A 24,457-nucleotide genomic window follows, 5' to 3' on the forward strand; every position below is an offset into this window, starting at 1 on the left:
TGGTATGGCTTGAAAGCAGGCTGATTTCCACACGCTAGGGCCAAACATAAGTCTCCCAGCCTCAGAATCATATGTTCTAGGCTGCCCTTCCTACCTTCCTGAACCCATTCGCCGGAGCTTGTAGAGTTTCAGATGCTGTATCTTAAAGCTCCCTGGGCTTGGCAGCAGACGTGAGACTCCCTGATCCAGATGAGAGGAGAAAACCCACCAAGGAAGGTTAGATAGAAGACAAGGGAGAAGATATAAAGTAGGTATGCTCTACGTTAATGAATTAACAAAAATCTAAATTTATTCAACAGAAAAATTCTCATGCAGAATTCACCTCTGCGTTCCTTTAAGTAGCCACATGAGGGTTCCTGCCGCTGAGCAGATGATTTCATTGTTCTCATGTGACCAGCCTAAGAAAATGGTTCACTTTCCCTAAAACCTCCAGTTCCCACTCTACTTCCCAAATATTTACTCTTCTTCCTTCTCTTTTAATTTTTCCTTCGTTGTCTCAATCTCCTTTCCTCTCTCAACTTCTCTGTATTTTGATGGTCAGTCTCTATTCAAGTTCTTTTATTACCAATTATCTTGGATATCATCATCCAACTATTACTGTTGAGTTAGGTTTCAAATTGTTCTAAATTTAAATTTCACGTGTTCACAAAATTTCATAATTTTGTGTAATTCATAATTTACCTCATAATCCTACTTGATCCAAGAAAAAGAATTTCAATGGACCAGTTAGAATTCCACAAGAAAGAACTTTATTTTGTGTGACCACAGCTATCTCCTGACATGTACCATCAAACATAAGATTAATCAGGTGTGAATGCCGATACATTAGTGTAGCTAACTGCCACAACAGATGCGAACATTGGTATTCAGGCTGATGTCCCACCCACAGTAAAGCGTCTTACTATGTCTATACTAGTTAATACATTGTTCCAGATAATAGGGAGAGAGCAACAAGAAATTCCTGGTAATAAAGGAGGAGCAACGATTAAGATACACCAACTGGGTCAGCATTTGAAACAGAAGAGGAAGATGGAGTGGAATTCCATCTACCTTTTTTAAACGTCCTAATGAGGGATCTTTCTGCTAAGTGTTTGAGGGCTGAATCCGTGGACCTAGAACATAGAAAGTATGTTCTTTGCTCTATTAGCAAAGAAAGGGACAGGAGGCCATTCTCTTTCTCAGCAATTCCCCAGATTACACCCCTTTCCAAATCTCCCATGGCACTTCTCCACCTTGAGTCCAGATTTAGTCCCGAGGGAGGTCCTTGGGTGGCTTTTACTTTTGTTCCTCCGCTAATTCTCCCCCAGGCATGCATCCTCTTGACTGACTCTGGACCGGATCGCAATTTTTAATAATCGAGTATTCATAGAAAAGGGCAAAGGAGGAGTTTTTCCTGAAAGAAGAGAACCAAGATCATGAGGAAAACAAAGGCTCAGTGCCACAGTTGTCTTCCAAATGTCTGGAAAACAACAGCTAAAGGAAATAAGAGAAAGGGGAGATGAAAATCCTGCTGAGGATGATAGAGTCATTCACTCTCTCCTGTAAACATGTTCTCGTCAAGATTTGTCAAACAAAACTAAAGAAAACAAAAAACCTCATTTGATCTGAAATACACACACATGTACATACACAAGAAATCAGGTCACTAAAACCGAAAGCCCACTTCCCTCCCCCGAGTAAGCATCCACATCAAGCAAAGAAGAAAAAAATCTTCCCTCTCCTCCTAAGGATGCCTCCTTCTTTGTGTCTAGGTGGGAACCTGCCTCAGATACCAAAGGAGGAAGAAACACATCAGAGTAAACTCCATAAGTGGAGCTGATGGGGCAGGGCTTGGCTTTCAACCCCAAGGAACAGAACATCATAGAAAACCATTGAGGGGACATTTAGTTCATCACCACAGGACAAAATTTACCCCATGGGGCAGGGCACCCTGCTGGTGGGAAGGACCTCCAGATAGATCACTGTCTTACTACCCTGTCCTCTTCCTTCCTCTTTGTCTTACATGCGCAACTCATATTTGGTAATAAAATCAGCCAGGCTAAGCGCAAGGCACCCAGTGCAGCTCTGTCCGTGCCAGGCTCCAGGACAGCCGGGAAGCAGCAGCTTGCAGTGGGTTTGCCTCATTCTGTGATTGCCGTCCCAGGGGGGTCTGTGAAGGAAAATGGGGAGAAAACGTTAGAGAATTGGTGGTGAGTGCTTCCTGTTGGGGTCCTGGCTTAAGATTCATTTTCTCAAGCTGATCATAAGGGGCTGCACGTCGTGGCCTATTTTATCTGCTCCATTCCACTCCATGGAGGAAGAACAACCTTGAGCAGTATTGTTTTTTTGAACTGCTGCTGTAGATGGCGAGCAGGCTGTTCGGGTGATTTGGTACTAGGTAAAGCAACAAGGAAGCAGAGATCATAATTCAGAGGATATTGTAATGGGACTAATTTCCTGTTTATAACGTTATTGCTCCTGGGCAGTGATTCTGCAAATTTAATTCACTATCTTGAAATTTTGATTCTTTGGCTTCAACAGGACATTAAAGCAATTCTTCAGAGACAAATGCATACTTCATGTGTGCGTCTGTGTGTGTGTGTGTGTGTGTGTGTCTGTGTGTGTGTGTCTTAGCAACCATCAGATACAAAGCGGATCCTAGATGCAACTGAACATTTATGTAAAGGCCTGTGCATGTGGTTTCTAAGAAATGAGAACATTAGGAGGCAGACTATTCTATAGAGGTCAAATATCTGTATGTTTGTTGGCTAAATTAAGATATTTGTTTGAAAACAGGCTGGCATTTACCTAAATTTCCTGAGGATTATAGTAATGGGATTGATTGCAGCTATGTGTGGATAAGTGTCTGTATCTCTGTGTAAAACTTGGAGTATCTGCAGTTTCGGGTGTGTGGGTTCTCTGCTGGATGGAAGCAGAGCATGAAGTTAGAAATAGCATTGCAGTCCACATGGCGTGTGAAACAAAGGCCATCACAGGAGGGACAAAAGACCAACTCTATCAACTTGCCAGGCCAACTCCCTGGTGAAGAAATTTACTGAGAAGAGTGCTAAGGAGAAAAAAAATCAGGAGTTTGTAAGTTCTAGTTCATGGTGGTCATGCTAAGGACTGGAAATGAGCACTCTGGCCGAGATGGAATGTACACAGTTAGATAAAACAAGTTTCACTGTTCATTGGTCAGGAAAGAATGTTCAGACCCCAGTAAGGGTCTGGTGTCCCAGGGTCAAGGTTCACAACCTTTATCAGCTGGTTAGAACAGTTACAATAAAACATAATTGTCAAATCTGGTATCTTGTAGGCAAGCACTGGTATAAATGGACCTACTTCCTTTCACACAGGTCAGGAAGCCCTTGGTGGAGGTTTGGGGTGAGGGTATGTGTGCGTGCGTGTGGGTGTGTGTACAATGTACCTCTTCTAGTTTCAAGTTTCACAGCTCCCCAGTTCCGCACAACCTACTTAGGACTGAATAGCAAATTAAATTCCTTTTAGAGGTCTTCAAAGACCTAGTAATTAAAAAAAAAAATGTTTCCGTGCAATTGGGAAGGGTTCTGATAGCAGGCAGAGTCAAATGCAGAGAGAGAGGCTATGAAAATCAATGGCTCTGTTTTGCTCAGAGTCATTAGCACAATGTCTTTCACATACAGGTGCACAGTTACTATTGGAATGAACAGGTGTAGGCCCAAGAGGTATAGTTACTAAGACAACTCACAGAATGGGAGAAAATATTTGCAAATCGTATGTCTGATAAGGAGTTAATATCCAGAATATATAAAGAACTCCTACAACTCAATAACAAAAACAGAAACAACCCTACTAAAAACTGGGCAAATGATGGAAACTAGACTTTTGGTGGTGAACACAATGTAGTCTATACAGAAGTTGAAATATAGTGATGTACACCTAAAATTTGTATTCTTTTATAAACCAAAATCATGTTAAAACACAAACAAACAAAAAAACTGGGCAAAGGACTTGAAGAGACATTTCTCCAAAGAAGATACACAAATGGGCAATGAGCACATGGAAAGATGCTCCACATCACTAATCATTAGGGAAATACAAACAAAACCCATGAGATAGCACTTCATACTCATTAGAATGGCCATTATTTAAATACGAAAAATAAAACCCATGTTGGCAAAGATGTGGAGAAATTGGAACTCTTGTGCATTGCTAATGACAATGTAAATGGTGCAGCCACTAAGGAAAGCAGTTCCTCAAAAAATTAAAAATAGAACTGTCATATGACCCAGCAATTCCACTTCTGGGTATATATCTAAAAGAATTGGAAGCCAGGGACTCAAAGAGATATTTGTACACCCATGTTCACAGCAGTATTATTCACAATACCCAAAAGGTGGAAGCAACCCAAGTATCCATTGATAGATGAATGGATAAGCAAAATATGGTATGTATATACAATGGAGTATTAGTCAGCTTTAAAAAAGAAGGAAATCCTGCTAGTTGTGGCAAGATGAACCTGGAGGGCTTTATGCTAAGTGAAATAAGCCAGACAGAGAAAGATAAATGCTGCATGGTATCACTGATGTGCGGAATCTAAAACAAAAAAAGTCAAAGTTGTAGAAACAGAATCAAATGGTGGTTGCCAGGGACTGGGGGGAGGGGAAATGGAGTGATGTTGGTAAAAAGGTGCAAACTCTCAGTTATAAGATGATTAGGGTCTGAGAATCTAATGTGTAGCGTGGTGACAATAGTTGATAATATCATGTGGCAAAGTGAAATTTGCTAAGAGTAAATTTTAAGCATTCTCACACAAAAATAAGTAAATATATGAGGTGATGGATATGCTAATTAACTTGATTGGGGGCATTCTTTCACAGTGTCTATTTATATCCTATCATGTACACTTGAAACATATTTTTAATTTTTTTAAAGATTTTTATTTTTCCTCTTTCTCCCAAAGCCCCCCGGTACATAGTTGTGTATTTTTAGTTGTAGGTCCTTCTAGTTGTGGCATGTGGGATGCTGCCTCAGCATGGCTTGATGAGCGGTGCCTTGTCCGCACCCAGGGTTCCATGGTGAGACCCTGGGCCACTGATGCAGAGCGCACGAACTTAACCACTTGGCCATGGGGCCAGCCCCTATTTTATAATTTTATTTTTTGACTATCCCTTAATAAATCTGAATAAAAAGGAAGGAAATTCTGATGCATGCTACAACATGGATGAATCTTGTCTTAGTCTCATCAGGCTGCTATGGCAAGCACTGGGTGGTTTATAAACAACGGAAATTTATTCCTCACCGTTCTGGAGGCTGGCTGTGCCAGCATGGTCGGGTGAGGGCCCTTTTCCGGTGGCTGACTTCTATTATCCTCACATGGCAGAAGGGGCTGGGGAGCTCTGTGATATCTCTTTTATAAGAGCACTACAGTAATCTCATTCACGAGGGCCCCAGCTTCATGACCTGATTACCTCCCAAGGGCCCCACCTACTAGTACCATCACCTTTAGGAGTGAGGATTTCAACCTAAAAATTTTGGGGAGACGCAAGCGTTCGGACCACAGCAAACCTTAAAAATATTATGCTAAGTAAAAGAAGACAGTCACAAAAAGAAATTCTGCATGATTTCACTTACGAGAAGTACCTAGAGTAGTCAGATCAAGAAAGAGAAAGTAGAGTGGTGGATGCTAGGGGCTGGGGTGGGGAGTGAGTTGGTGCTTAATGGGTACAGAGTTTCCGTTTGGGAAGGTGAAAAAGTTCTGGAGTTGGATGGTACTGATGGTTCCACAACAATGTGAATATACTTAATGCCATTGAACTGTACTCTTAAAAATGGTTAAAATGGTAAATTTCATGTTATATATGTTTTATCATAATTTTTTTAAAGTATAGTTACTAGAAGAATTATATTTTTGGAGTATTCAAGATTATATAAATTAATTTTATTTTGTTGAAAGAATGAAAAGCCAGTAAACGGAAGATAACTGAGGCTTCAGCGCCTGAGTTTCCAGGAGGTTCTACAGCCAAAAGAATTTGGTAAGGAGTACATAGTGGCCTCCTTCTAATTTCTTGTTGGGGAAGCCCAACCAAAAGCCACACTGGCCAAGAGGGCTGTTGTAGGACAAGAGGAGAGAGTAGCTAACAATCGCTCATATTTGTTTAGCATTCACAGAGCTTGTACATCCATGGTCTCTTATAAACCATACAATCACCCTGAGGGGAAGGTACTATCATTCCCCATTTTAGAGCAGAGGGAGCTGAGGCTCAGAGAAGGTAAGTGACCATTCCAAGAGCACACAGCTCTTTTGCTGGGGCTCCAACCCAGCTACTCTCACTCCAAATCCTGTCCCTATAGCACTGAATGTTTCCTAGTGACGTTGCTTCAGTTTAAAGCTAAGAAACTGCTCTTGTAGCTATGAATAGACTAGGACGGTGGGAGACAGTTAAGGGAACAAAGGCAGGCCTGGGTCATCTTTAAAAATCCCTTCTAAGCGAGAGAACCACAGGCTGTGATCATCATCACCCCTGGTGTCAGTCCCCTGTGGGATATCTCATTTAAAAATTTTTTCACTTTTTTTTTTTTTTTCTGATTACAAAAAGTAACCCCTGCTTACTGTGGGAATTGGGAAGTAGGGTAAAATAAAAGAAAAAACAGACAAATCACTGGAGATAACCAAGAGTAATGGTTTGGTGTAAGGTTTCTTCAATCATCTGTTTAAAAACTAAGGTGGGATTATGTGGTGCATATTAATTTGTAGTGTGTTTTTGTCATTTATTGTGTGCATTTTCTAGGTCATTAAGTCTGAATAGTACTTGCTTTGACCTGAGCTTTAAAGTGGAAGAAATCATTTTAAGTGCATTTACTTGCCATAGGTCTATTTTTAAAATCTTTTTGGATTTCACTAAAGGAAAATGACTCTGCCTAGGATAAGACGAAAGGGGGATTTCTTGAAAGGATATTGGGGCAGCTCGTGGGATCTAAGGAGCCGTGAACAATCACACCGACAGAAGGTCGGAGTCGGGCCTCCGAGGCCTCAGCAGTAGGAGGGCAGAGACCCCTTATCTCTGGTTCTCTCAGTTCCAAATATCAAATTCCCAGGTGAGATGGTGCTTGGGGCCTAATCCTGGACCAGTCGTCTTTGGCCACGACAGAGTTGCCTTGTAACAATACGGTAGTTCCATAATAATCATATATTGGGAAGGGGAGAGGCTGGGAGAAGGAGGAGAAGAGGAAAAAGCAGGAGAAAGAAGCTTGTAAAATGGAGGTAGTAGATGCTGTCAAAAATAGATTTCTACCTCAAAGGGAGAGGAAGACATTAGATCAAATTCTCTGGACACGTTTGAAAAAAAAAAATTGGGACTATTTAAATCATCCCGCAAATGCTGCACTAAAATCCAAGGTTTGTAAAATTGTTAGTCAAATGTTTAATGTTATTATAGCTAGTGCATTAATTTCAGAACATAATTCAATTGAACTGTATTTCTATGTGGTGGCTGGACATTTTAAGGAACTTTGAGACTCCGTGTATGGATATTGCATATGTTTACACCCCTGTTATAGGACTTAGGGCATTGTTTTGGTGCTTTAGATATTTATAGAGGTTTATAAAATGGTTATTATTTTTGCTCCACGACAGGCTGTTTACAGATCTGTATTTTATTTGCTGAGGAGTCCTTGGTCACGAATAAGACTCTCAATTACAGCATTTTTTCCATGGAAAATATGATCCACTTTATGAAGTGGTTTCTAAAAATATGCTGCAGCTAAAATCAGGGCCTGCTAATTTATCTGTATGAATCTATAGAAATGTACAGATATGAAGATATTATCACACACACTTATACACTCTCAAACAGGCAATATACATATTTTCACTGACCTCAGTGAGAATAGTTAGCTATCTGTTCATGTCTACATATGGATGGTAGTGGATGGCCTCGAGTGTTTAAGGAGAAGCAAATTAATTGAGAGCTTAAAATGCATGAATGTGAAAGCCTCTGTATATTGGGGAGACCCCAGTATTTTTAGCTCCAATTGCTGAATGAAATAGCTTCTCTTTTTTTTCCCCAGGCTTTCCTTACCATGCAGAGCCAGATGAGAATGTATTCTAGTATCTCCCTTTTGTGGCCCTTTTTGTTTCTCATAGAAGTCAGTGCTGAATATTTGTAGCACCCCAGAATTTTTTATTACACTCTGTGTAAATGTCTCCCAGAGCAAGAGAATGGATTTCTGATTTTGATTTTCGCAGACACAGTGCTCCACTCCTGGTCTGAATCATTTAACAGTGTAAGTAGAACAGGCCATTTGAACCACTGATCCTACACCAGTGCTGCAGTTGCATGGAAGCCTCCTGAGAAAGCTCAGAAGTGCCCCAAGTATGTTTGGCTTGGGAGGGATTGGGCTCCCTAAGGTCCTGTTTCCATGGAGCAATCATCAGAGTTCCATTATCCATTGTTTTTGGGCTTTAAGGTTCTTCCTGGAAGCCTAGTCCATGGGCCCAGCAGGTTTCAGAGCCACAGTGCCTGGGACATAGTTGGATCAATAAATATTTGTTGATTAACAGAGAGGTTTCAGGACTTCTCAGGCCTGGATCGCAGATCTTGAGATGACTCTGGGGGTCTTGAAGGCTTGACAGTCACATGATGGTAGTCAGAGAAAAGCAGAGAAGACCTAGAGAATCTATAAACATGGAATCTGGCATCCTGAACTAGGCCAAATTCCAGAATGAGGAACTAGGACAATTAGGTCAGATCCCTGGCTCCCGGTAGAGTGTTTGGCACACAGGTACCATCTGTATATATTGTAGAACAAAAGAATAAAAATAAATTCACTGAAGATACTCAGTTTGGCCCAGAGAGCCTTGGGATCCAAGGAGTTTATTCAGATGAAGAGAGGGATTTCTCAATCCACATGGAACTGGCTGAACTTGAACTGCTTTCTAGTTCAGGGACTCAAACATGTTTTCAACTATTAGCAAGCAGATGACAGAGCACTTTATCATAAATTAATAGCAACTGTATCAGCATTGTCATCATCACAAAAGTTAGCATTTATAAAATAGATAATACTATTAATCCTATTTCACCCATGAGAATACTGAGACTTAGAGAAATGACAGAACTCACCCAGGTCACCTAGCAAGTGGTGGAACCAGAAACCAGATCTGCCTGACTCTTGTGTGTTAGGTCTCAATCCAAGAGAGAGAATTTTTTAAGGAGCAAGTCTCAGGAAAATGCTGAAAACCAGAAGTGACGGAATAAGGAAACGGTCAATCTTCAGGTTGGAATTTGGCCTGGGTTCAAGATGCCAGATTCCTTATCTGCAAAATCTCTGTGGAAGGGGCTTCATAAAGATGCTTATAATCTGTAGAAGGGAATACTTTTAGTGTCCTTTTCTGATCTCTACTAAAGCAAAGGCCAGCCCTGGAGGTCCAGTGGTTAAGATTTGGCACTCTCACTGCCATGGCCCAGGTTCAATTCCCTATCATGGAACCACACCATCCATCTGTCGGTTGTCATACCATGGCAGCTGTGGGTTGTTGTGATATTGAAGGCCATGCCAGTGTTATTTCAAATACCAGCAAGGCCATCCAGGGTGGACAGGTTTCAGCAGAGCTTCCAGGCTAAGACGGTCTAGGAAGAAGGACTTGGTCCCCCACTTCTGAAAAAATTGGCTGTGAAAACTCTATGAATAGCAGTGGAGCTTTGTTTGATATAGCACCAGAAGGTGAGAGGATGGAGCAAACAGAGCGGGCAGGGTTCCCCTCTGCTATATGCAGGGTTTGTAGCACTAACAACAAACTAAGGGAAAATAAAATTGTGTCAGACAGTGGTTCTCAAACTTTAGCATGCAAGGCAATCAATCACCTAGAGGGCTTGTCAAAACAGGATGTTAGGCCATGCTCCCAGAGTTTTTGATTTAAGAATTTGTATGTCTGACAAGTTCCCAGATGCTGCTGATGCTGCTGGTTTGGGGACCACACTTTGAGAACCACAGGTCTAAGGGAAGCCTAGCCAGTGATTTCAAAATGAGGTCCCCTGTTGGACCACGGGTCATGTGGAAACCCCTTATTTTTGAGCAGGTGGTTGCCCAGAAAAATCACAAAAAGCATCTGGAGGTTTTTATTGTTGTTTGTTTTGTTTTTAAGAAAGGAAAAGGGGAAAGCCTATGGAATGCCAGAGCAGCAAGTTTTAATGTATAAAACAATGATATAGTTCCTCTTGGGAAGAGTGAACTAGATGGCAGGCACTCAAAATTCATTAAAAGCTAATCTCAGCCTGAGAACATCCTTTCTTTGACAAAAAGAGAGCTTTGTGGGGGCCGGCCCAGGGGAGAAGTGCTTGAGTTCGCATGTTCTGCTTTGGTGGCCTGGGGTTTGCAGGTTCAGATCCTAGATGCAGACCTACACACTGCTCATCAAGCCATGCTGTGGTGGTGTCCCACATATAGAATAGAGGAAGTTACCACAGATGTTTGCTCAGCCACAATCTTCCTCACCAAAAAAAAAAAAAAAAGAAAAGAAAAGAAAGGAAGAAAGAAAAGAGAGCTTTGTGGCCAAAGGGACTCCAGGACAGTTGGTGCCTCTCTCCACCTGCCAGGCAGATTTTCTCTATTTCCTGCTGGTGTTCTCCTTAGGAAAATTGAGCAATGCCTAGTAAACTAAGTGCACAGCATTGACCCCTTTAATTAAACATGATTGAGTTGGAGCTTGTGAGAGCTGCAGTTGCTCTAGGAAAATGTGTATTTCCAAGTGTTTGAACAATAGGAGGGTGGATCTTTTTGATCCAGATCATCTGAGCCACTTATGAGAAATTCTCTGAAAATTGATCTTTTTCACTGTTGTCTGTGACAACACAGATTCTTAAAAAGGAAAGACATTATCTAGTTAAGCGTACATGCCAATGTAAGGTAGCGTAATCTGGCAGCCACTTATTAGCAGGTCTCAGGCTAGATCAAGAAACAGACTCTGAGATGGAGAGTTAAATGCAAAAGGCTTCCTGGGTGGGCTCTCAAGATCTACAGACACGTGAGGGAGTGAGGGATGCAGGACCGGCAGAGGGAGAGCTTGAATAGTGATGCTATCTCAACAAAGGCCTCAGCAGGTTCATGGGCAGTTTGGGAGCTGGGATGACCCTTCAGAGTTGTCCCAAATTGAGGCAAAGGGACCAGGCCTTCGAACCCTGTATTGACCAGTCATTGGATGCCTGCTGCCTCTGGGGAGGGGACATACCTGTGGGCAAAGCAATGGCCTTAAGGAGAGGACAATTTATGGGGCAGGAACTCAGCTGTGAGCTATTAGCGGTGAGCACTCTAGCAAGTGGGGCAATGAGTACCTCTGTTCTGAAGGGGGATCTGGGTTATATAGGGGAACAAGGATCATACTTTTTTTTTTATTAAGATTATGATAGTTAACAACCTTGTGAAATTACAGTTGTACATCATTATTAGTCATGCTGTAGGTACACCACTTCACCCCTAGTGCCCTCCCCCCACCCCCCCCCCTTTCCCCTGGTAACCACGGAAGGATCATACTTTTTATTTCAATGCCATAGAGATGTCTAGACGTTTACGTATTGAATGTATAGTATGTCCAAGCAGGCTGCTAGGTGCCATGGGGTGTCTAAAGAAAACCAGATAGTCATTCTGCCTTTATAGAAACTTGTACCATCCATTACTATTTGCGTGATAGACATAATTGAAGCTCTTGTACAGCATATAATCTATAGCATTCCAGTTATAACACATACTCTGCTGGGTACTAGGCATTGTTCAAAGCAGGTTAGATCCAGTTCTGAAAGCAGACAGACAGTATAAGGATAAAGCAATAATAATGGCTAGCATTTACTGAGGTATTGTTCAAAGCACTGTTATTATTCCCACTTTATATATTTAAGGAACTGAGACAGAGAGACCTTTAAACCTTGCTCAAGGTCATGGAGTTTGTAAGAGACAGCTAGATGTTGAACTCTGGCTGGCTGAGCGCAGAGCCCACTTAACCAGCCTTTCTTCAATCTCTATTATCATAGACAAGCTATAGATAAAGCCCTCAACTTTTTTCCCTTTTAACGTTTACTGTAATTTTGCACTTTTATTTCCGTATTCTCCCAAGCACCTTGTGCTGTACCACGCACTTATCACTTAATAAAGCTTAGTTGATATTTAAAAAAAAAAGAATTTCAGTTCCTCTCTCTCCTTTCACTGAGCACTGGTAGGAGGGACAAAGAATGGAAGATGATAATTTACAGTTCGTAAAAGGAGTTCCATCATCCTTATATTGTTAGTAGAAGACTCATCTCTTATAAAACCCAGCTTCCTGTCCCAAGAAACTGAACAAGACCAAGTCCAAAATACGTATAAATAATCTTTGTAAAGATTAAAAGGGTGTGTTCTAATGGATTTTTTTGCCACGCACAAGCTAATAGCTGACCATGACCCCAAAGTTTGTTCCATTCATTCCTGGTTTGCTCCAGAAGAAGGATCCTCGCACCACGGCCTGCGGGCCAGATCCAGCCTGCTACCTGATTGTAATCTTGTCACCTTTCAAACCAAGAGTGGTTTTTGACGTTTTTAAATAGTTGGAGGAAAAAAAGAAGAATGTATTCGATGACATGTGGAAATTATAAGGAATGCAAATTTTGGAGTCCCTACGTGTTACTGGCACACAAGCACGCCCACTCACTTATGTATTGTCTGTGGCCTCTTTTCAAGCTACAGCTGCGGAAGTGCATAGTTGCAACAGAGACTGCTTGGCCCGCAAAGCCTAACAGTTCTACTATCTGGTCCTTTACAAAGCAGGCGAGCTGACTGCTGCCATTGAGTGATTCTCCACCTTAGCTCTGGTGGAAACACTTGAGGGAGCTTTTAAAACTCCCAATCCCCAAGTCCCACCCTGTACCAATTAAACCAGAAGCTCCGGAGATGAGACTGCAGCTTCCGGATTTGTTAAAGCTCCCTTGTGTTCCCCAGTGTGCAGTCGGGGTTGAGAACCACTGCCGAGAGCCTGAATGCATTCTGTGGGGCAGGTGGATGAGGCCTCTCGGCATCCAGGCTGCCAGATGGGAGAGAGAATGCGGGTCACTCATCACCACCCGTGTGTGCAGAGGGTGATGTGAGCAAAGATGTTCAGGACCTTCAGATGTCCTCTGGTGAAAGCCCTTTCCACAAGGAGAAGGCAAGGATGGAGAGCACAGAGGGGAAAGGAGAGGACTATGTCAAATATCTATCCCAGCATATTGAGGGACTAAGTTGTTCCCCAAACGGAACATTCTCAAAGATACAGGCAGTGTAGCCTTCCCTACCCTAGCCATTAGGAGCAGGTGACCTAATTCCTTTGCATCCTCTAATGCAACCATCTGGTCAAAACTGGAGAGCACAGAGCCAGGCATCCTGTTGGGAGTTCAAGTAGAAGTTTTCAACAGCTGTGTGGTCTGTGAACTGACCTGCTTCAGAATTACCTGGGAGGCTTGTTAAACTGCAGATTCCTGGGCCCCACCCCAGACCTATAGAATCAAATTCTCTAGGAACAGTCCCGAGAATCTGCATTTTAACTCGCATTCCAGTTGATTCTTAAAAGTTTTAAAGTTTGATCACCACTATCTAAATGGTTATACTGGTGATTTCTTAGCAGATGTGCAGGCTACAGTTTTCCCACCATTTTGGCCACAGTGGACTCAATGGCCCAGGCCAGTTATTGATTCCTTCCAGAGGTGCACACACACATTAATAATAATGAAAAAGATGGACTGACCAGATAAAATCTATAATATATATGTCACAGGGCCCTTAAAAAAACCAGAGTTATTTTTAAAAAAATAGTGATGGAAGACATACACTCATTCTACCAGTTGCTATCTTCCTCAATATTATAGATACTTCCATGACAAACTGCCTTTAATAGCTTAAATAGTGCCAAATCTTCCTTTTTTTTTTTTGAGGAAGATTAGCCCTGAGCTAACGTCTGTGCCCACCTTCCTTTACTTTATATATGGGATGCCTGCCACAGTATGGCTTGTCAAACAGTGCCATGTTCGCATCCAGGATCTGAATCCACGAACCCCAGGCTGCCGAAGCAGAATGTGCAGAACCTAACCGCTGCGTCACTGGGCCAGCCCCCAAATATTCCTTTTTTGAAGATAGGTCTAATTTTTGGAAGTAGATAAACATCCTTTGGAGTGAAACGTGGTAAAGAAAGCAGGCGATTAAGTTGGATCTGTTTTGATTTTTTAACAAAATAGCTTTGAATCTTAAATGACCACACTGTATGATCAATACACTCTTTAACTCCAAAACACATGCCTTCACAATATTTTGTTTGTTTGTTTGTTTTTGGTGAGGAAGATTGGCCCTGAGCTAACATCCATTGCCATGCTTCCTCTTTTTGCTTGGAGGAAGATTGGCCCTGAGCTAACATCCATTGCCATTCTTCCTCTCTTTTGTATGTGGGATGCTGCCACAGCATGGCTTGATGAGCCATGTGTAGGTCCATGCCCGGGATCCAACCTGCAATCCCGGGGCTGCCCGGAGCGTGCAAACTTAACCACTATGCTACTGGGCCAGCCCCAATATTTTGAATGCTTTGTCTAAAACAGAGTTGTTTATCCCAAAGTAAAGCAGAAAGGTCTTTTGGACTTACAAATTCCAGTGTATGTCGTATGAAATCAACCCCATTTCTCTATTGCCATTTTCATAAAGCTTTAACAATTTGAAGGTGTATAAGCCATCAGTTTGTGGGTGTAGGTGTTTGCATTTTGAAATATATGATTCTATTACAGGAAATCATTGTGGAGGTAGGAGAAAATCAGTGCTTCATTTCCATTCACTAGAGGAGACTGGGAGGGGACGTGCCATGCTGGGGACAGGATGGTCTTTCACTTCATTGAAGTGCAATTGATGGGTCAACATCAGCATCAGAGCCAGAAGGCAGAATCATGGAGTAGACGGAACGACCTGTATCCTGTGGTTGCTGAGCTGGGCAGAGTTGCAAATGTACTTTAGAATCAGATTTTAAATTTGTCAGGTTGAACGGAGTGGTGCGATGAGTCAATGGGAGAGTAGATGCTGTGGGCAGTACAGAAGGGTTCATTTGATCGTCCTGGGACCTGAAGTGCCTGTTTCTAAAACGAAAGGGTATATTTTATGGGCTGAGTCAACCCTCCTAGAGTGCCTGGGCGATGCCCCTTGATAACTGCACAAAGGGAGTTTGAAGTTTTCCATTTTCCACTGGTCTGCGGGCATTGACTGCATTCATTGTGTGCTTATCGCCACGGAGGCAGGCTCATGTTCTAAAGGGTCCTGTCTGAGGGATTGCACAGGTTCTTGGATGTCTTTAATTTCACAAAGCTGAACAAAATTGAACGCATAGATCACTGAGCCTTAATGTTCTGAAAGCAAAGATTTCAAAAAAGAAGGTACTAGTTTCCCCAGAACTATGGGAACAACATAATACCACACAGATGTGGAGCCTGAGTTATAAGTCCCTCCATTCATCAATATGGAGGCAGTTTGAGACATCCAGGTGACAACCTGTCCCTTTGACATTGTTAACTGATTTCTTTAAGGATTCTTGGTAGACATGACAAGTAAGGGAAATGTCCCCCGGGAAATACAAGTGACTTTGTTTTGCCTGAGTATTTTTGAGTTTTATTTGGGAAAGACTCTTGCTGTGATTAAAATGTATGCTCATTTCTTTCTGCCTGGACAAAACTGAAACCACTCTTTCACTGTGTGTGTGTGCACATGTGGGTGCATGTGTGTGTACGCTCGCACACGTGTGGTGGGAGGTGGGGAGGATTGCCTTTAAGCGTTCTGCGGGGCCATTTACCTGGTTTCATGTTCCACATTTTCTGGCTTTCCTCTTTACTGAAGAACTGCTTTTTGACATTCACTAGAAACAATCTGTGGGAAAGCCCCTCCCCCCATTAAATGCTCCACTTTGTCTTGGATTGTGATATTGCCTTCCAAACTTAAAAAAAAAAGAGAGGGTTAGGCAACATTGCTTCCAGAGGAGCTTAACTGTTTAAGGGTTAAAGACACAGAAAAATTATAACTTAAGTACTGTAGCGGCGAGGGGTTGATGAAGAAAAGTGGCTTTGTGTGGATGGTTAGTTTGGACTCTGTGAAGACAGACAGAATATCTTGTTTTGGTCTTATGGCGTAGGCAGGGTTTTCCATGCTTGAAAGCGAATCTTCAACTGCATTCTCATTCTCTTACATCAGCCCACTTCTCCCCTTCCCTCTCATGTGGCAAAACAATAAACAAAGTGGCCACTGTTGGTGCTGTGGGGCCTTTCTCCCTCTTTCTTTCTTTCTAGCACAGGCTCCCAGGATGGAAATCTTTAGCCATTTAAACTCCGAAAATTCTGCTCCTCTATGAGAGGATGTTTGCTGAATGTTTGCTAGCTGGAGAATGTCCATGGCCAGTCAGCTCCGAAAGGACCATGCAGATGTGCAGGCTGCCCAGGCAGCTGGCATGGGGGGGGCACCCCAGTCCTGTGAGAAATCCCTGATTCAGGTTCTCCCGTTTTCTTTTCCCTCAGCGTTTGCAAAGTCAACGCTTTAGGTCGGAGGGTGTGGCTGAAACTCCAGAAAAGCATTGAAAGTACTATTTGTTCTTAAAAATATTACAGTTAATCTCTTCGTGCCAGTGTGAGGGGAAGAAAAGAAGAAAGGCAACAAAATGCAGGCCTATATCTGTCTTCACTGGCTGGGCTTTCAGATTTGTTAACACTGATAACAGCAAAGAAAGAATTTGAGAGGTTGTTTTAAAGCTGTGGTTCTGAACTCGGGATCTGTGGATTCCCAAGAGGCAGATGGATGGTTTTTGGGGGTGCTGGTGAGGGAGCGGGTAGGCTTTCTAAAGTTCAGTAGAAAAGTTTGTACAAACAAGCCTTTTATTGGAGAGAGAGGCTGTGACTCTCTTTAGAGTCTCAAATCCAAAGAAATTAATAACTATTTTTTCGGTATTTTTTCTTTTTTTATCATATCATTTCTTTTTTTATCATGTAAAGTACACATAACATAAAATTTGCCATCTTAACTATTATTTTAATTTTTTTTTTTTTTGGTGAAGAAGATTGGCCCTGAGCTAACATCTATTACCAGTCTTCCTCTGTTTACTTGAGAAAGATTGTCGCTGAGCTAACATCTGTGCCAATCTTCCTCTATTTTGTATGTGGTATGCTGCCACAGCATGGCTTGATGAGCAGTGTATAGGTCCATGCCTGGGATCTGAACCTGTGAACCCAGGGCAGCAGAAGCAGAGCACACAAACTTAACCACTATACCACTGGGCCGGCCCCTATCTTAACTATTTTTAAGTGTACAGTTCAGTGGTATTCAATACATTCACATTGTTGTGTAGCCATCAGTGCCATCCATCCCCATAACTCTTTTCATCTTGTAAAACTGAAACTCTATACCCACTAATCGATAACTCCCCATTCTTTCCCCTCACCAGCTCCTGGCAACCACCATCCTGCTTTCTGTCTCTATGATTTTGACTATTCTAAGTACCTCATATAAGTGGAATCATGCAGTATTTGTCTTTTTGTGATTGGCTTATGTCATTTCACATAACGTCCTCAAGGTTCATCCATATTGTAGCATATGTCAGAATTTCCTTCCTTTTTAAGGCTGAATAATATTCCATTGCATGTATATACCACATTTTGCTCATCCATCTGTCAATAGACACTTGGGTTGCTTCCATATTTTAGCTGAATAACGCTGTTATGAACACGTGTGTACAGTACAACTACTTTTTAAAAGCAAGTTCAAAAGTGCAAGTTTCCTCTTTTTTCTTTTGAGCAGAGTTGTGTATCAAGAGATTTTCAAAATCTGTGAGGCTTCTGCTGCCTCAGCTGACTTTAAAGTTCTGAGAGAGTGTGCCCATGCCCTCACATGTTTGCTTGCCCATGCGGGCGTACAGCTGGGCTCGGGATGCCCTTCTCTTCCATAAGGAGATAACAGCCAATGTATAGAAAGAAAAGGGTGGGAAAGGGCTAGCGGCATCTGAGTGAGCCTTTCCCAGAATTGACCCCTGCCACTTTGCCCTATTCCTTTGGCAGTTTACCCCAGCCACATTGGCATAAAGATTGGCTGAAAAGGAGCCCCTCACTGTGTTTGGGGAGTGAGCAAGGGAAGTGAAGCTGGGTACCTGAGGGTTGCTGTAAATATTCAATATTAAATATTCAAGATTACCTTTCGACCTTGTTATGAAAAGAAATTAATCTTGTCAATTTGCTGTTTTCCTGTTTAATCTGAGGGGTAACTCAAGGGTCACAGGGGTTTATGAACTTGTTTTATAGAAGAAAGAGAATGCCTTCAAGAATCAGATAACCAGCTCCCAGCTGCCATTGATGCCCAGAAGTCGGATTGGGAGTGAAAGAAACATGGATTAGCCCTTTGTTTCTCAGAAACTCCTCCTGCCACACCCCTAAGCTCTATAAAACCTCCTCTTTCTTCTCTTGTTAAGGTGGATTTGAGTGAACCCGTGCTCCCACCTTCTCGTTTTGGCCAATTTGAATAAACCTTTCTCCATCTCCAGGCACTGATGTCTCAGTGTTTGACTTACTGCACATCAGGCACACAAATTTGAGATGGAGTTCTGTTTCAGAAGGACCAATACATTTCTTCCCTTAGTCCCCAGGGCCTGGGACTCCCTCCTTTTCATGCACCTGGCAATGTGGTCCCTCCCTGGGGGAATGTGGGGTTTTTTTTTTTTTTGAGGAAGATTAGCCCTGAGCTAACATCCCCTGCCAACCCTCCTCTTTTTGCTGAGGAAGACTGGCCCTGAGCTAACATCTCCTGCCAACCCTCCTCTTTTTGCTGAGGAAGACTGGCCCTGAGCTAACATCTGTGCCCATCTTCCTCTACTTTATATGTGGGATGCCTACCACAGCATGGCCTGCGAAGCAGTGCCATGTCCGCACCCGGGATCCGAACCTGTGAACCTCGGGCCACTGAAGTAGAACGTGCACACTTAACTGCTGTGCCACAGGGCTGGTCCCGTGAGTGTGGGTTTTGAAGTCAAACCTGGATTTGCATTCTGTCTCTCCCACTATCAGCTGCTATTTGGAGGCAGTCATTTAAATTCTTTGAATTTTATTAGTTTTCTCATTTGTAAAATGAGGGTAAAATACCTACTTTGAAATGACATTGCTAAGACTAACTGGGATGATGTATGTAGGTGCTTAGTGCTGGGCCTGGTGGTGTAAATAGGAGTTGCTCCTTCATTACAACTTGGACTCCCTGCTCCAGCATCATGTATCATTCTGAAGGTAGGGATTCCTAATGTGAAAGTATTGCTAAACTTGGTCAGGATTTTTTTCCTTTATGAAACTGTTGGGAATGGAAAAAGGCAAGTCTACCAAATAAACTGAAAAAAATAAATCTGACTTTAGAGGCTATAAAGATGGAGGAGTTAAAGGCTAAGCTGGGATGGGAGCAGAGAGAGAAAGAAAGATCTGTTATTATCTGTAACATGAACATTGTCCCAGCTCTCTGTGGGGGTTGGCAAGAGCGAGAAGGGTTGTGTCACCTCTCCTTTGGGACATTCTTGACGTGCCCTCACATCTCTACAGCACATGAGCAAAACCCCTGCTGAGGAACTTACTTTTCGTTCTTTTGAACATTTTAGAAGATCGTTCACTCAATCAACTGCACAATGAAAGTAAAATGTGATATTGTTTATATATAAACATCAACAGAATCAAAAACAGGAAATAACAAACCACACCAAAAAAAACCCCACCTCAATCAAGTCATTGTTTATAAGCTCTTTCTATATCACTATTTATACAGAATTAATTTTATGTAGCTGCCCCAATGTGTATATACCATTCCAAGTTCTACTTTTTCCCACTAATTTATGTAGATTCCCCCCATATTTCTATATTTCTCATATTTAACATTCTAAGTGATGATGTTTATATTGATATGTTTTATATCCGTGTCACAAGGTCTGAGTTGGTTTTTACTCTAAAATAAATATTTCTTTTATATACATACTCAGTGCTATTTCAACACAAATTCTCCCTCCCTTGTCAAAAGCTCTGATAAGGGGCTGGCCCGGTGGCATAGTGGTTAAGTTCATGCACTCTGCTTTGGTGGCCCGAGGTTCACCAGTTTGGATCCCAGGCATGGACATACACAACACTTATCAAGCCATGCTGTGGCAGGTGTCCCACATATAAAATGGAGGAAGATGGGCACAGATGTTAGCTCAGGGCCAATCTTCCTCAGCAAAAAAAGAGGAGGATTGGCGGTGGATGTTAGCTCAGGGCTAATCTTCCTCAAAAAGAGAGAAGGGAAATTAATTTTTAAAAAAACTCTAATAAATTTTATGACATTTGTCATCTTTTACCAAATTACTCTCTAGAAAGACTGTATTAATGCTAATTAAGGCCCCAAGCAGTGGATAACATACGCCTGAACTGGAATCATTCTCATCTTTCCCAATGCTGGATTTTGTAATATTCTTTTTTGCTAATTTAATGAGAGTGAAGTGAGCATCTTATGGTTGTTTTAATTTTCAATTTTAAAATTATAATGCAAGTGAACATTTTCCTGTTTTTAAAAACTGATGTATTTCTATTTCCTTTTGTGTGAATTATCTAACCCAGGGGTTGGCAAACTACAGCCCTTGGGCCAAATGTGGCCAGCTGCCAGTTTTTAGAAATAAAGTTTTGTTGGGACACTGCCTTGCTCATTTGTTTACATCTTGTCTGCGTCCGCTTTGGAGCTAAATGGCAGAGTTGAGTAGTTGCAAGAGCAAAGTCTAAAATATTTACTATCTGGCCCTTTACAGAAAAAGTTTTCAGACTCTAATCCCATCTCTTAGCTCTTATTCACTCTTGCTCTAGAACACTTTATGCTCCAGCAATATCAAAGTACTTGTAGTTCCCCTCACATCATGATAATTGATGTCTTGGTAACTGTAAGCACGCTCTTCCCTCTGTCTGGACTTTCCCAACTCCACTCTGCCAGGAAGGGTCATCCTTCTTGAGAGGTGCTTGTGCTGTAAAGCATTCCCTTTAATTTAAATTCACAACTTTACTTTTTGTTAGAAGGTATTGACAGTTGTTATGAGAATCAAGAAAACAATGCCTGGGAAAGCACTTTGTAAAACTACAAGGTGCTATATAAAAGTAACAACTTCCAATAATAACTGTTATTATCCTTGGCAGCATCAATGCCCAGCTTTGTTTCTATTTTTGTTTCAAACCATTTACAGGGAGCTTTCTAGACCAAAGCACCCCAGTTCGCTCTGATGGAGTAAAGGATCTGATAATACGTTTCTTACAATACCTCTTTGTTAAAAACCAATAACACGGTTGGGTGCCTGCACTAGTGATCCTGGCTGGACCAGAGGCCAATTCGGATCAATTGTATGCATCTCCTCAATTATTGAATCATCATTAAGATGACTCAAAACATTAATCAACCAATCAAACAAAAGAGCCTGACCCTCTATGTTGTCCTTCTATTTGACTCCAGAGACAAAGTTGGAATCCTAAAGAAACCATCAATATAAAATCCTGAGAAAACAAGCTAAACCAAAAAGCCATTCTATCATTTGGTTGCGGGTAATTATACAAAAATCAGATAAGATAATACCTTGAAGAAGAGTTTCGTTTATCCAGAAAAAAAGGAACCTGAATTAAAACATGTTATAAATCCAAAATGATACCTAGAATCTTTGTGAATTCTTCTACTTATCTTTCTAATGTGTCTACTCAAAGAACATTAAGACCATTCCTCTGTACTACCATATCTATATCTATACATATTTTCTTTCTTTAATGGATATGCATTCCTGTCTCTGACTGCTCCTCCCTTCCTTTGAGAATCAAAAACATCTCCTAGAAAATATTTTCATGAAATATAATATATATAAAAACTGTAATCCAACATTGTGTGTGTGTGTTAATACAGTTTACTAATTGAAACAATGATCTCAGGGGACCCAGGAAAGAGCTTAGAGATTTCCATTTGCTTTGTGAAAAGTTTAATATATGTATTGAAAGCCACAAGGCGAAGGTTCAGATTGCGTGGACTGAAAGCTTGGGCGGTTATGAATGCTGAGTCCCAGAGACGAGGCTCTTAGTTATAACCGCCTTGCTGGAGGGGAGGGCGCCAGCTCCTTCACCACTTCCATTAAGGCTCAGCTACTTCTTTCAGTGGTGCCTTTCCTTCAGGAAGTGCAATATATAGTAAGGGCAGAAAAATAAGCAAAGGAGGAAATTTGTTATTGATTTTCTTTTCTTCTGTGAAATTACATGAGAGCTCAATGGCTTGTAGCAGTAACTCAGTCAATAAGGTTCCATTTGAGGCCACCTTGAAGTTCAACTCTCTCCTGATCCGTTTAGACTTCCTCTCCTGTCGGGTTCTTTTGTATTTAATTGTCTTTGATGCTGAGATATATGAAGCTTTTTATTCATAACACCATGGAGAAGATTTTGCTAAACGTAAAACTGTGAAATATTCCCAGACAATATTAAGTTCTGCCCACCTTTTTGGTTAAAATCAAAAAACCAAAAAAACTAAAACTGAAAATCTAAGTTAAAAAAGACATGAAGAAAGTGAATAGTAGGACTCCTTATTGTAAAGTAATTTTTCATTATTAGGGTGTGACTGGGTTTTCCTGGGTTTGAGCTGCAAGATGACTAAGCGCCGTGTTTTCTCCTGTGGCGATGGGGGGAGGTCAGTGATGTCAGACTCACCATGATGCGTGTACATTTCAGTCATAACACTTGCTAACATTTATTGAACAAGTACTGTGTGCTGGGTAGCATGCTAAATCTTTATATGGTTTCTGTTCTGTAGGGAAGCAATCAGTCGCCTGTGTGAAGCTGTCCCTGGGGCAAACGGAGCCATTAAAAAGCGAAAGGTAAATATTTGTGTGGTTTTCTTGTTTATGTTTCCCTAACCATGGGAGAGAGAATGTCAAAAGAGTTGTTAGTTCATTCCGCCAAAGGATCTAAGGTCCAGACTGGCTTTTATTAGTCGGCATGATATCAGAGCTGCACTCAAAGTTGTTCTCGTCCCTCGAATTTCTCTGACTTGCCTGACTCTGCCTGAAACGGTGATGCCTAGAGTGACAGAGTGGAGAAAGCACCTGGCCTTCAAGTCACAAAATCTAGATTCCAGATCTGGGTCTTTGCTTACCTTTGAGCATTTCTCTGAGACTCCATTCTTGTTCTTATAAAGTTCAATTGTTGAACCAGATGACCAGTTTGGTGCCTTCCAATTTCAGTTGTGTAACGTAAGTCTTCTGCATTTTAACACGTTAGCCTTTTTAGACTCCTTGGCTTATTTTCGATGGAAACATGGCTGCTGGCAGAGGTGAGGTAATAACCCATGGGAAGAAGGAGCTTTTGATGCTGGAAGGAAGCCCAAGTTCTGATGCTAGACTTGGATTTAAATTCTGCCTCTGCCACCTACTAACTGTGTGATCTTGGAGAAGTCACTTGACCTTTTGAGTCCTTGGTTTCCTCATCTGTAAAGTGGGAGAAAATAGCACTTATTTCATAGGAAGAACTAAAAGAAATGATGTCTACAAAGTGCCTAACACAGTGTCTGGCATATATTAGGCTTTCAATCGTAACGGTAATTAGTATTACTGCGATTAAGTTTTTAACCCTGGGACGTTTGTTTGCTTTGAAAAGTCCAAATGGGAGATGCAAAAGCTTAAGATAACTATATAAATCACGGAATTGTAAACCGTTTAAGAGGGAAGGAATTTTTAGAGATCTTCTTGTTCAACCCTCTCATTTTGCCGGCTACTAAACTGCGGCTCAAGAAGAGGTGGGATTTGTCTTACGTCACTAGGACGATGAAGGTCAGAGCCAGCTGTAGAAGCCAGGTCTTTGGATTTCCAGCTTAGAGCTCTCTTTTCATACCACCTTGCCTCCTTTTTCATCATTCTTCATCATTTCCCTGATGGGCTGAACCCAGTGTCACCCAGAAAGACTCAGCTGAGCCACACGGTATGGAAGACTCTGATAAATGGCCTTTGAATCCTATTAGAACTCCCTATTACTAGCTTGTTTGATAGAACCCATGGCCCTGAAGGACTTCTAGCCTCCTCTTGCTTCTCATAACCTCTGCGAATAGAATGCGGCAACTGGATGATCCGAATACATGGGCTCATTCATTTAAGACTTTTCCATTTCAGGAGTAGGGAGTCCACACCCTGAAACAAAATAAAACAGACCAGGCTATCTTCTTTTCAAAAAGTAACCTGTAAGAAACATCCTTTTTGAGTTAATTTCCTTTAGCTAGCATTTATTGAGTACTTAATACATGCCAGGGACTCTTCTAAGCACTTTACATTTTCTATACTCTTTCTCCCCAATTTTTAAAATTGTGGTAACATACACATAACATAAAATTTACCCTCTTAACCATTTTTAAGTGTACAGTTCAGTGATGTTAAGTACATTCATATTGTTATGCAATCATCACCACCATCAATTTCCAGAACTCTTTTCATCTTGTA

General features: G+C 41.6%; 1 protein-coding gene across 1 annotated transcript in view; it reads left to right on the forward strand.

The window, feature by feature from the left end:
* Positions 1–24,457, forward strand: part of SHC4 (SHC adaptor protein 4) — a 124,838-nt gene that overhangs the window by 40,108 nt on the left and 60,273 nt on the right. Inside the window, exon 3 of the mRNA XM_014852853.3 lies at positions 22,783–22,846. Coding sequence (XP_014708339.2) covers positions 22,783–22,846 — 64 coding nt within the window. The remainder of the gene's footprint in view (positions 1–22,782; positions 22,847–24,457) is intronic.

Source organism: Equus asinus, chromosome 2, assembly GCF_041296235.1.
Source record: "Equus asinus isolate D_3611 breed Donkey chromosome 2, EquAss-T2T_v2, whole genome shotgun sequence".
Taxonomy (NCBI): domain Eukaryota; kingdom Metazoa; phylum Chordata; class Mammalia; order Perissodactyla; family Equidae; genus Equus; species Equus asinus.